The sequence below is a fragment of the Aricia agestis genome, chromosome 3, assembly GCF_905147365.1.
Source record: "Aricia agestis chromosome 3, ilAriAges1.1, whole genome shotgun sequence".
Lineage (NCBI taxonomy): Eukaryota > Metazoa > Arthropoda > Insecta > Lepidoptera > Lycaenidae > Aricia > Aricia agestis.
This window is the reverse complement of record NC_056408.1, coordinates 22,049,303-22,062,335: the sequence shown is the minus strand read 5'-3', so window position 1 is coordinate 22,062,335 and position 13,033 is coordinate 22,049,303. Positions and strand designations below refer to the sequence as shown.

The 13,033-nt window shown below is 42.7% G+C and overlaps 1 protein-coding gene across 2 annotated transcripts in view; it reads right to left on the bottom strand.

The window, feature by feature from the left end:
- The window catches only part of LOC121740502 (leucine-rich repeat serine/threonine-protein kinase 1), a 52,057-nt gene that overhangs the window by 17,329 nt on the left and 21,695 nt on the right, over nt 1–13,033 (bottom strand). Inside the window, exons 16-35 of one of the 2 annotated variants that reach the window (XM_042133215.1) lie at nt 12,927–13,016; nt 12,310–12,404; nt 11,741–11,944; nt 11,361–11,451; nt 11,031–11,192; nt 10,390–10,494; nt 9,700–9,841; nt 9,274–9,473; nt 9,012–9,086; nt 8,773–8,918; nt 7,446–7,623; nt 6,052–6,168; nt 5,732–5,810; nt 5,023–5,147; nt 4,608–4,695; nt 4,238–4,360; nt 3,603–3,796; nt 3,077–3,191; nt 2,627–2,799; nt 1,912–2,102 (exon numbers count right to left, since the gene is read on the bottom strand). In XM_042133215.1, coding sequence (XP_041989149.1) covers nt 1,912–2,102; nt 2,627–2,799; nt 3,077–3,191; nt 3,603–3,796; nt 4,238–4,360; nt 4,608–4,695; nt 5,023–5,147; nt 5,732–5,810; nt 6,052–6,168; nt 7,446–7,623; nt 8,773–8,918; nt 9,012–9,086; nt 9,274–9,473; nt 9,700–9,841; nt 10,390–10,494; nt 11,031–11,192; nt 11,361–11,451; nt 11,741–11,944; nt 12,310–12,404; nt 12,927–13,016 — 2,693 coding nt within the window. The remainder of the gene's footprint in view (nt 1–1,911; nt 2,103–2,626; nt 2,800–3,076; nt 3,192–3,602; nt 3,797–4,237; nt 4,361–4,607; nt 4,696–5,022; nt 5,148–5,731; nt 5,811–6,051; nt 6,169–7,445; nt 7,624–8,772; nt 8,919–9,011; nt 9,087–9,273; nt 9,474–9,699; nt 9,842–10,389; nt 10,495–11,030; nt 11,193–11,360; nt 11,452–11,740; nt 11,945–12,309; nt 12,405–12,926; nt 13,017–13,033) is intronic. The other variant, XM_042133217.1, reaches the window with a different exon arrangement.

The following is a 13,033-nucleotide window of genomic DNA, read 5'->3' as shown; positions in this document are numbered from 1 at the left end:
AATCTAATATTTGTGTATTTAATAGAACTAGAAGAAGTTTTAATATTGATATTGAGATTAACGGTTCATCTCTTAACGTGGTGGATAAAGTTAAATACTTAGGTTTATGGCTGGACTCGTCCTTAAGATGGAGTCATCATGTAAATGAATTGTGTGCTAAAAACTATAAATGTTTGAACGTCTTAAAAGTTCTATCGGGTAGGTCGTGGGGAGTTCACCCTCAATATATTCGCCGTCTTTATATTTCTCTTGTAAGGAGCCGACTGGACTATGCTAGCTTTATATATGGTAGTTGTGCTAAAACACATCTTAAAAAGCTCGATATTCTACAAAACAGAGCGTTGAGAATATGTGGCTCTTTTATACGTAGCACTCCAGTGTTTGTTATGCAGAGTGAACTCTCCATTCCTCCCTTACATATACGTAGGTACGTGTTGGCGAGTAGGTTCTTGCTTAAATTTAAGTCTAGACTAGGCAACGATTTGTTATATTCTTTAGATCAGTTAAATTTAGTACGAAATTATTTTAGGAATACTAATCTCCCAATTCTAGCACAAATTAACTCTGAATGGAGTAATATTAATGTATATGTAAGTGAAAAGTTAGAGGCGTATTCATTAAACACATGGGTGTCTTCAATAGATGTCGAAGAACTCATTGTACATAAAGTTGGCGACATGGCTCCAAAACGGAGCTTATCTGATTGTGAACTTAAAAATTATTTTTTGCAATTCATATCTGATAATTATTCTGATTGTTATAAGTTATATACGGATGGCTCTAAATGTACTCAAGGTGTCGGAGCTGCCTTCTTCGATCCCCAATTAGACGTTTCACAGAAGTTTAAATTACATAGAGATAATAATATAATGACTGCTGAACTTCTTGCTATTAAGGAATCACTAACTTATGTTAATAACTTGAACAACAATAACAGTATAGTTATTTTATCAGACTCGAGAAGTGCTCTCCAACACCTTCGTCGGTGCGCCACGAAGCAACGTGGCTCTCCGATAGCCTTCGAAGCTTTGGATTTACTCCGGCATGTTTCTGGAAAAGTTTCAATTAAACTGCAATGGGTTCCTGCCCATGTCGGTTTAATTGGAAACGAAACTGCGGATGCGCTTGCCAAGAGTGCAGTTATGGATGGTCCCGTGGTCTGTTCTAAACCTTTTGTAAATGAGCTTCGTCATCAGATTAAGGAAAAGGCGCTCGAGAAATGGGAATACCATTTCGGTGAGGAATTACAAAGAGGTGTTGGAGTTTGGTACGGAACCATCCAGAATAAACCAGTATGGGAGCCTTGGTTTATTTCGTGTAATTTATCGAGAAAGTTGTTGGTGTCAGCCTTTAGATTACGATCTGGGCACATTCCAGCAAATAAATTTTGCTACTTGGTTGGAATTAAGCCTTCGCCTAATTGCGATGTGTGCGACAAGCCGGAAGACCTGTTTCATGTTTTACTGGAGTGTGCTCGGACTGCAGAGCTAAGATCAAGGCTCTTAGGTGACTTTGGCTGCCTGCACAATGGACGGATCAATAGTGTACTTTCGGAGCCGTTGTCCCCAGAGGCAATAAAATTATATAGTTTTTTGGATCTGTCCCTTATGTAGGGAACACTGTATTCACCTATGAGGCTGACATTAACACTGAGTGTTAAAAGCCTCTGTAAAATAAAAAGATTAAAAAAAAAAAAAAAAAAAAAAAACCCTTCAAGCCTCCACACAACGCCCCCATTTATTTTCTGGGTTCCACACCAACCCCCTTTAGACCTTCAGCGCCCATAAGGGGACGTTATCGCCCACTTTGGGAAAGGCTAGTGTAACGCCTAGTGCAGTCTTACATTAACACTGAATAAACATCAACTAGCTTAGCATAATTTTTAAACGTTCCACATCATCTAACCCCTACCTCATGGTATGATATATCTCATCAGGCTCGTCGTCCTCAGCAACAGCGCCCAGCAGCGGGTCCCGGCGCGGGGGGATCTCACGCAGCGCCAGCAGCGTCAGCTCGCCGCTCACCAGCTTCAGCCCTGTCCGCCACAGCTTCCAGCTCCAGTTGAGCTCCAGGGCCTTGCCCACTGACTCGTCCACGTCCATCTGATAAAGAAATAGCCATTGATGGTATGACAAAAGGTGATAACTTAGCGGATCCCTAGACGATCAATTTTATTGTGTAATATCACGTATCGCGCAATAATATTGACAGTCTAGGGTTATTATTGAACGCTTTCAATCTTATTGTTAAGTTATTCAATAAATAGTGTGTGTGACATTGCGCAATAAATTGAATCGTCTAGGGGGCCGCTAAGAACGTGTACGTCCTTGCCGTGTCGTTGTAAGAATCACTAATACCGGATCAAAAAGCAAACAGCAATTTTGTTACCAACAAAAATATTTACACAGCAAATAAATATACAAGGTCTTGGTCTTCTTATCTTTGTTTAGAACATTGGTAAACGTCACATGACAGACAGAATGCTTAAGATTTATTATATTTATCCGCTGTGCTAATATTTTTATTAGTATGGTAAATATTTTTGCAAGAAAGTTAAATTAGGTTATACTATATTCTAAAAACAATCGAAAAAATTTGTAGCATATTATTTTGTGGCAGCAGTTACCTCTGGCGGCGTATACAACTGCGGCGCGTACGTCGGCAGGGCGGGGTCGGCGAGCAGGCGCGCGCACAGCCGCGGCCAGAACCCGCTCGGCACGTACGACATGAGCAGCACGCGCCGCAACGCCGCACCGCCGGCGCGCGCGTGTGCTCGACACACGCCATTAGCCTCCTCGTCTGCTGATAAAAATAATTATTATTTTTACAAAATGAAAACCGACTTCAAACAGTATTTCCTTATCATTGGACCACCTTTGAAATGTCTTCCTTCCAACATAAATATACAAACGACGAAGTTATGCGCGAACAAACAAAAAAAGCATAAACATACGACCCAATTGAGAAACATCCCCATTTTTTTTAATCGGTAAAAGGATCAAAATACAAAATAAAACTTCGTGTGAAATAAAAAAATCTCAAACTAAGACAACAAAAAATAAATAAAAAGGCTTACTTATAAGCATGGGTGATTCTGTACCGTGGACTGATTCAATGTGCGGCAGCGCACTGAGCGAGCTCGGCGCGGAGCGGCGCGGCGTGCCCGGCCACGGACGAGACTTGAGCGCCAGCTGACAATCATAATGTGAAGTATAGAACCAGCGGTACAAACGTAAAATAAACGTAATTACACAAACATTATAACAATATCACTGTTCTTCTATGTTCAAAGATATTTACATTCCTTTCAGGCACTGCAACCATCTCGCTAATGTGCGCCGCACGGCGCAAGCCTGTCTGCCCATCTGTGCCTGTGCTATATACCTGTCACTCTCGCACGCTACTAACGTATACCCATATAATGCTCACCTCAACGCAAGGCACACGTCCGCGTCCCCCGAGCTTAGTGATGAACAAAATCGGTCTTGGTATTGTTTTTTTTTGCAAGACCAAGACCGATTTTGCTCATGGTCTTGCAGTCTTTGTCTTACAAAAAGCAAGACCAAGACCAATTTTGCTCTCGCACGCTCCTGGCGTCTCACCTGCGGGCGCACGGGCTCGGTGAGCGGCAGCAGCGGCGGCACGAGCAGCGCGCGGTGGTCCCAGCTCAGCGCCAGCTCGAACTTGTTGAGCAGCGACACGGCCAGCGCGCGCGCCTCCTCCCCGCCCCCCGCGCCGCCCCCCAGCACCGGCGACGACTTGAACACGTGGCAGAGATCGTCCACCTTCATTATACCTACAGGATACCCAGATCAGTAATACAGCTTGCTACACTTATAACACTCACGGGAAAAATATATTCTTTGACGTAATAGTAATGGTCGATTAACGCGGGTGACTAACGGGTCGATTTTAGTCACCCGGCGAGTCACCAGTCGACAGGTAGTATTCGCAGCAAGCGATCGCTTGCGACTGAGCGTTTGCACGGTCGATTTTAGCCACCAGCCTCATGCGGCTATTGGCCGCACGACTTTGGGGCTTGCGACTTTAGCCGCATGCGGCGTAGTCGAATTGCCATTTAGACGGTCGATTTTCGCCGTGCGGCGTAAACCGTGCGGCTTTAGTCACCCGTGTAAATCGGCCATAACAGATCGTCATTGGTAGATAGCGATCAAACGGTGACACGATATTGGTGGCTCTTGTAAGTAATCTTAAATTGCGCTTGGCTTACACGTACCATTGTTAGCGAAGGGATTGATCTCGCGTATGGTGACGACGTGTGCGAGCACGTCGCACAGCCACTGCGGCCGCAGGAAGTACAGCTCCTTGAGCGTCGCGTCGTCGTAGTGGAGTAGCACACCTGCGGACAATATATTTTTATTGCCAACTTTACAAGTTTAACGTGATTGGGAAAAAATTGGCCATAATAGGTGCACTTTCAAACCAACACACTTCCGCGTGCCATAAACTTGTTGTAAAACAAAATTCCACATTCTCCAACGTTATAATTTCAAGACGTTAAATGCAAGTACCTCTTTTCTTCCCTCTTTATGAAAGGAAGGAATTAGAATTCTTAGTTTAGGAATCAGACTACTTTTTTACATTACCGTTTTCATGCAGGAACATGGTAGCCTGATGCAGCTCGGCCGCGTCGCGGAACATCCGCAGATTCTTCTGCTGCATGTACTGAGTCACCTACACAATACACAAACGGTAAGAATATGTAAATTGTATATTTTCCATCAGGTTGCCCGCCAAGTTTTAGGTTAATCAGGGTAAGTTCGGACACAGGGTAAGTCCGGGTAGGACTTACCCTGTGTCCGAACTTACCTTTCAACTTATCACTAAATTAGTCAGTGCTTTTTTTTTCCTGGCGCTACGGGCATATACGCCATACTTCCACTGCAACCGCAAACTGTGGCGCGTACCTTAACTGTAGTTAAATTTAGAGTTAACTTGAATATCCGGACTTACCCTGTATTACCCGAATTTACTCTGATTAACAATATGTAATGCACTTACCAGTCGTTTGTATGTATCGTGTCTGAGCACGGGCTCGGGCAGGTCGGCGGCGAGGTGCGACACGCACTCCTCCAGCGCCAGGTACGTCGCCGGCACGCGCTGCTCCAGCAGCGGCTCCTTGCTACCTGATCATTATTAAATATCACACATTATATTCTGTTGGCGACTGACTGGATAGATAAGTATTTTATACTTTTTTAAATTTTGAAATCTGTACTTTTCTATGTCATATTTTTGCTTATTGACATTTTATATTTTTGTACACAATTTACCGAGACTCGAGAGAATACAGTTGTCGTTGCAGTTCGAGTGTATCATTTAGTAGCTACAGTTATCTTCATCTTCGTATACAGTCCACCTCTCCCGTCGCTATCATACTCCGTTTCATTTAATTTAATTTATACGAAGCTACTGTATTTCGGGGCATGCGTCATCGGAACGTAACAGCATTGTGTGCGTCGTCCGTTGGGGCGAGTTAACACAAACGCAATATGGTGACAGCGTAACCCGTTATTAATCCTCTCACTTCATCTTCTATCCGTTGTTCCGTCAAAATACCGCACCCGACGATGCAAAGCAATGTTGCATATCGTACGAGTACGTAAAACGGCTAATCGACGCCGCACCGCAACGCAATGGAGCATTATGGCTTTATTTACCCTGGTCGCTAATAAAATATTACTGTCTGAAATATACGAATTGTATTTACCTGGTGGTTTGACGCTGAACGCGACGGAGTAGATGACGTCAGCGAGCAGCTTGATATTGTGTTTAGTACTACACGACACCTGATAGAAAAAAGGATAAAATACGTTTTAGATATACCAAAAAAGATATTGGGATCTCAAATATTATAAGCTAGCTGATAATCTAGCTTTAAGCAATACTTATGGTTTGTTAGCTAATTTCTCCATTTTTAGAAATGTTAGATGGTAAAAATAAAACGACAATTTTTATATTTACCTCATCGTTGTATTCAGTTTAAAGAAAGATAGCATTACAACACACGTGAGTGGGAAAGAGACAGACCTCTACGGAGTCGAGGACGCGGGGCAGGCCGAGCTTGTCGGCGTCGGGGGCGGCCATCACCGCGCCGCGGATCAGACGCTGCAGCGCTAACGGGCTCTCGCTTTCAGGCACCGTACTCTGATATACAAAAAACGCTATTAATAGCCGAGTAACATTAAATAAAACTGAGTAGTATTTACGAACTATTTAAAAAAGATTTTTAAATATTACTCAAAAAATAGGTAGCTGTCGGCGTCGGTCAGAATTGGTCAGTCGGTCTTGAGACTGGATTTGATGCCACCCATCATTACAGAGCGAAATTGCGTATTTGGTCAATGAGGGTTTATAACAGATACTAGCTGTTGCCCGCGACTTCGTCCGCGTGGACTTCAGTTTATAGCGCGCGGTGTCAACAAAATTGGTGTCACTCAAACGCTTTTTAAACCCTGGTACCCCTTAAATCAAAATACCCAAAACAGCCGTGTAGTGTGCACATATATATATTTTTTAATTAAACTTTTTTATACCAAATTTTAAAGCTTATTTAGCTTTACACAACTTAGCTGCATTACACGACTTTAGCTTTACCCATAAACTATTTAGTATTTATTATTGGTATTTGGTATACTGTTGTTTCTGATATCTATGTTGGTACTGTGAGTTATTTGATAACGTGTATAACAATCGAAAGAATCAAAAAACTAAGCCTAACATGGTACCACCTCTTATAGAAACACATAATATGAGGAAGCGATAGCGCGATCTAGGCGGCTCTTGGCGCCCTCTGTTATGAGTTTTTGGAACTAACTTAATTTGAACAAATTTACGCATTTTCACCCCCTTACAACCCCTTTTTCCAGTTAAAAAGTAGCCTATGTCCTTTCTCAGGCTTTAGACTGTGTACAAAATTTAATTACAATTGGGCAGTAGTTTTGGCGTGAAAGCGAGACAGACAGAGATACTTTCGCATTTATAATATTAGTATAGATTTGACACGACAATTGAAGAGGAAGACCCTTTTTTTACATAGCACCGACTGACTATTATTATAGGTGGTAGGAAAAAAAGCTACGAATAATAAAAACTAAGGAAGAGTAACTCCGTCAAAAAACATGCTCCAAAATACTTGTCAAAAAAGTGTACCTTAGGTACACATTTCAATACATTTGCAATATTTCGGTGGCCTTGAGCGGTAAAAAGGCTGACGTTACATGACAGTTCGAATGGAACCAAATTTAAAACGGTAATAGTGTGGGAGTTATGTTTCCTTAGTTTTTATTATTCGTAGAAAAAAAGTATCAAAAAATCTTATGAATAAAAGAAAATGAAAAAAAATATCTTATGAAAACACGTCCACCTAGCGACGCTAACTTGAGACTTACTTATAATTATTATTGACAACTACAAACACTTACATGATTAACCAGGTCGTAGTGCGTCCCAACCATGATGACTGGCGAGCCAGGCGCGCGCGCCTGAATCGAGCGCAGCCAGTGCAGCGCCTGCGCTAGCCCGCGCCGCCCGTCCGGGACGCGCCACACCACGAGGTAAAGCGAGCGACGGGACAAGAAGTACTGGTGCGTCGCGTAGTACCTGGACACATAGGGTTTGTTCTCATTCTTATACTCGTAACAGTGTACTGGGCTGTGATATCTCAAGTTTCAGTAGCCAATCAAATTTCACCGAGTAGTCCATGATGTTGGAAAAGTAAATTAAATTAAGAAATTAAAAAAAACCCCCGCCAAACAACTTTAAAAAAATTGTATGGACTAAAATATCACTTTACACTTAGGAATTAACTATTTAAACTTAAAGTCAGTAAAATATATTATTTCATTACTTTTTAAAGTTGTTTGGCGGGGGTTTTTTTTAATTTCTTAATTTAATTTAATTTCATGCTTTTTAAACTTGTGTTAGTTATAGTGCAGAATAATTCCTATCAACAGAATCACATTATATCCCAATGAATACCATCTACGAATGTCCTTTTGGATGAGGCCGTCAATATGAGTCCAAACATGAAACCTCCACTTTGTGTTCATATGGAGCTCGGCTCCTATAGAATCCAGGTGATGCTGCAGCAGCAGCATGTAAAAAATTTATTGGTTATCTATGTCTTAGTAGTTGTCGTAATTCAAATGAGCCCAAACACGAAACCGTTGCTCTAAGTTGGTGAAGAGTTGGGTATCCTATTGATTACCAGGTGATGCTGCAGCACCAGGTCAACTTTCCATTAATGTGTGAATATTCATACTGCAAGTTGCTAATCGGCCCGTCACGAACCAGATGAACCGCGATTTTTCAGCACGAAGCAAACTGATGATGATGAACTATAGCTAAGAACATTCTCAATGAAGTCAGCTTTCAAACAAAAAAAACTAGATCAAAATCGGTCCACCCGTTTTGATGCTACGATGCCACAGACAGACAGACAGACAGACCGACAGACAGACACGTCAAACTTATAACACCCCTCTTTTTTGTCGGGGGTTAAAAAAAGGCTGTGTCATTTGACGACTCGATAGCCAGTCAAACTTCAATAGTCAGCTTTTCATATTATGTTGAAAAAGCCGCTTGATAGACAAAGATAGCGATGTAAATAGGCGAAAATTACGTATGTGTAAACGAGACGGAGATATTGACTAATGTATACTGTCCATGTGTCTCATTTTATGGTAGGAAGCCTACGCCTGTTCGTTCATCCACGTCCCCTGCCCACATCACCACACACGTCACACTCACTCCTGCTGTCCGCCGAAGTCCCAGGTGCTGAAGGTGACGGGCCCGCGGCTGGAGCGCGCCTGCTCGTACACCCACGTGCCGATGTCCACGCCCACTGTCGACATACCGCGCCGTACCGACTTGTTGCCCATGCGTTTCGCCCAGTGCTGTGAGACAGAAAGTTTTGTAAGTGACTTTTAAAGAAGAAAGGCAGTTTTTGCACTGTTCGCTGTCTAACAAAATAAATTACTATTACTTACTTCAGTAGGTTTCCTTCTGTGATGTAAAGCAGATTCTTGTCTGAGGCACTCCAGCAGGCTGGTCTTTCCAATACCCTGAAAAAAAACCATTCATTAAAAGAAAATCTCATTTGAAGCCTACTTTTGAAGTTAGGGCTACAACGAAAGCACAGAAGAAAGCGACAGACTGAGATAGGATTATTACAATTATAACAACAGATTACTCTTTCTCGCGGTTCGCGTCGGCGTTCCAACAACGTATCACCAGGGGGGAGCGACATACCTGCACGCCAACAAGCATCAACTTCATGCGCGCGTACGGCCGTGCCTCCTGCAGCACGGAGCGGAGATATCCCACCACGTCGACGGAGCGCGTGCGTCCGCGCACAACCGAGCGGAGCGGCTCGGCCAGCGTGCAGCCCGCCGTGTTCAGACTCCACAGCCGCGATAACAGACCCATCTGCGGCGGTAGATCCGTGATCTCTGGGTATAGAGAGACCACGAGTCAGATGATTTTTTGACAAAAATGTTTATAGTAAGGTCACCCATAGAAAAACTCCGTTTTCGACCCCGACAAATGCTCCTATTGTAACTTATCAGTAATCAGCTATAGGAAGGTCACAAATGAAACTAAAGTGGTATGTTTCCACTGAGGTTAAGCACGGAGAGATTAGTGTGGAAGTGTAAAACAAAAGCGAAGGTTTTGTACCCTTATTTCCACTAAGATTGAGCACGGAGAGGTTGGTGAGCAGGTGTATGGCGGGCGGCACGGCGCGCAACAGGTTGCACGACACGTCCAGCATCGACAGCAGCGGGAACAGCAGTCGCGCCTTGAGCGACGACTCGCCGTTCTGATGAATTCATCATTATGTAACATATGTTACTTGGAGGTGGAAAATTTACAAAAAATATACCGCGACATTTTTGACAGCCTCCGATGTCTCGGAGCTCGATTGCACAGAAGGCATAGCTTATAGTGATTATAAATAAATAATAATAATAAATTGAAGACGTGAGTGAAAGAATCGAACAAGTACCATTTCGTAACATACGGACCATAACTAATTTTTTTCCCTTATTATATTCATAAAACTTGTAACTTATTTACTTCACAAGTCATAACCTACCTAATATATCTGGCTACACATATAATCCATCACGTCTTGAATTGATAAACCTCCATTGCTAATAAATTATTTGCAGTGATTATCTAACACAATTTAGTCCTTGCAACAAAGTATAACAGAGACAGCTCAACCTTGTATAATTTTAAGTTGTGATGATTTGTAATATATAAGTCACAGAAGACATTGTGTACATTGTAAGTAGACAAACATAAAAATTATACTGGTATTAATCGATAGAATATCGTACGATGGTACTGCATTATAATCATTACCCATTCATCATCATTCTCCTCGGCAGCGGCGGCGTCGCAGGCGGCTATGAGGCCGTCGTCGTCCGTGGTCAGCTGTATGCGCGTGAGCAGGTTGTTCGATAGAATCTGAGATACAAAACGTCTTATCAAAAATCACATAGGTAGAGCAATGAAACAAAAACAAAACCTTAACTGCCCGAGTCTATAATGTATACCGATCGCATTTATCGAAACACTTTTCGGTATATATTTTAAGCTTGAAAACTTTGTGTCAAACAGTGTAACAAACATCCATTCTCAAAAAACTGTCACAACTACTCGTAGGACAGTAGAAAAAAGCGTCGTCGGAGAAACTGTGGCGGTACCCACAATTCGCCTAACAATCCTGCATCGCGTTATCGATGTTTCGGAGAACGGCAAGATGTATACAACGTCTGAAATGACGCAGGACTTCGGCCTGACCGTGCATGCTATCCCGCTCGGTCGGAAGATCTTCCTTTTCGGCCGCCACTAACATCGTTAAAAAATTAGTTGTCTGTAAAGTCGGTTTACAGACGGTAGTTTGACGTGACAACTACGAACTACGAACTACGAACTGAGCCGATCCCTCAAGCCGATCGTGCCTCTCTCTCGTTCGTGATACAGCCCGGCGTCGTACTAACCAGCGTCCGCACGCCCTCCAGCCGCAGATGTCGTCTGGCGGGGCAGGCGGCGCTGAGCAGCTGTGAACGCACGGAGCCGCCGGAGCGGGGGCGTGGCCGGCCCGCCCGCGCGCGACAGTAGCACGCCAGCGGGTCGTCCGCCGATGTGCCCAGCTTCTCCACCTGAGTATAGATATAATAGGATGTTACTTCTTACTATGTAAATACTCTAAAATAAAATGTCATAAGTTGCAGAAACTGCTTTAAACTTAAACACAAGTAAAAATCAAGAACGTTATGACACGGGAACAAGAATATAATTTCAGTAATCGGTATCATCGACAGTAATACCTGCGGCAAACTTGGCCAGCAGCTGATCTGGTTGTGGCTGAGATCGAGCTGCCGCAGCCCGGTGGGGTATGACGTCACGTACGACATGGACCTACAAATGTATCAATAGACATTATATCTCAAAGGATCGACCACTCATTGGCGCATTGCCAAAATGTAATTTCCATGTGTCCTGTCATTGGTGACCATTTTACATGTATCCAAAATTTGACCTAATGTTGGTTTTGTGACAGCTGTTTCACATCTACGGACCCATTTTAATGTTATCAAAGTGAACATAATTATCTTCTTAGGACTATATTTCACACGATCAAGACAAAGAAAAGTAACAATTACATACAGTAAAGTCGTCGTTATCATTACATAAATGAAACACGAACCTCAAATTATTATACGCCATATTGAGCCGTGTGAGGGCGGGGGCCATGCACGCTAGCGGCGGGGGCACGCACGCGAACTGGTTGTGCGCGAGGTTGAGCGAGGTGAGCACGCTGGCACCGGCCGCCTGCCCGCTCGGCGCGTCGCGGCACGGCGACGTCGCGCGCGGGCCCCGCCACGCGTGCGCGCGCTTCGCTTCCGTCCAGCTGGGGGAGATATGCTTTTAATACCATTATTAGACCAGACAACTTTTTATTGAACCTTTATCGATGGCTCGGACTACATTTGAAACTTATTATCCGGTCCAACACTAATATTTTGTTTGCGATTGTCCATGACATAATATCTTATAAATTCTAAAAACCCTCTGTATATTTTCTGTATTTTACCTTATAGTTCGATGCTTATTCCTTTGTTATGAAAAAGAATACGTATGATTATTGATTTTTTAATAAATTTTGTTAATACACAGTCTACCGCAATGGAGTAGGCCGCGTTTTCTAAACCTTGTGAAGTAGCTTGTGAACATAAAAACTGGTCATTAAAATCGTACAAAAGGTGTCAAACTTACATCGCGTGTCCAGCTCTGTTGCCGAGTGCGGGTATGTCGTCGTCGTCGGGCGACGCCTCGCTGTGCTCGATAGACGGACTTCGAGACATCGACTTCTGTTGGAAAACATATTTTATATTAGTGTACTTTCATTCTAAGACAATTGGAAACGATAAACTGTTAGTGAATATTACAGTAGAATGAACTTTAAAGAGTATTAAAACTAGGTACGAAATATAATCATACACATTTCATACTTAACTAGCTGTTTGACCGAGCTTTGCTCGGTATTCGATAAAACACCAATAAAATGACATTTTCTAAAAATGCTTTCTAGCTAGATCGATTTATCGCCCCCGAAACCCCCTATATACTTCATTTCATGAAAATCGTTGGAGGCGATTCCGAGATTCCAATTATATATATATATATATATATATATATATATATATATATATATATATACAAGAATTGCTCGTTATATATAATAAAGATATAAGATTAAGGTGGTACCTAGCAGAGATGTTGACGTTTAGTCGATATAATTTCTTTCAAAATATTTACTATATGCCTATCGATGCTGCCGTAACCAATCACAGTTTCAAATATCGTAATCATGTATATAGTTAAAGACTTACCGAGTTATCGAGCGCGAACGGCGCGCAGTTTGTTGTCGGCGACGCAACGGAGGATTCTGACGTCATCGACGTCCGCCTGTCGTCCTGCACCTGGTTATATTCAATAT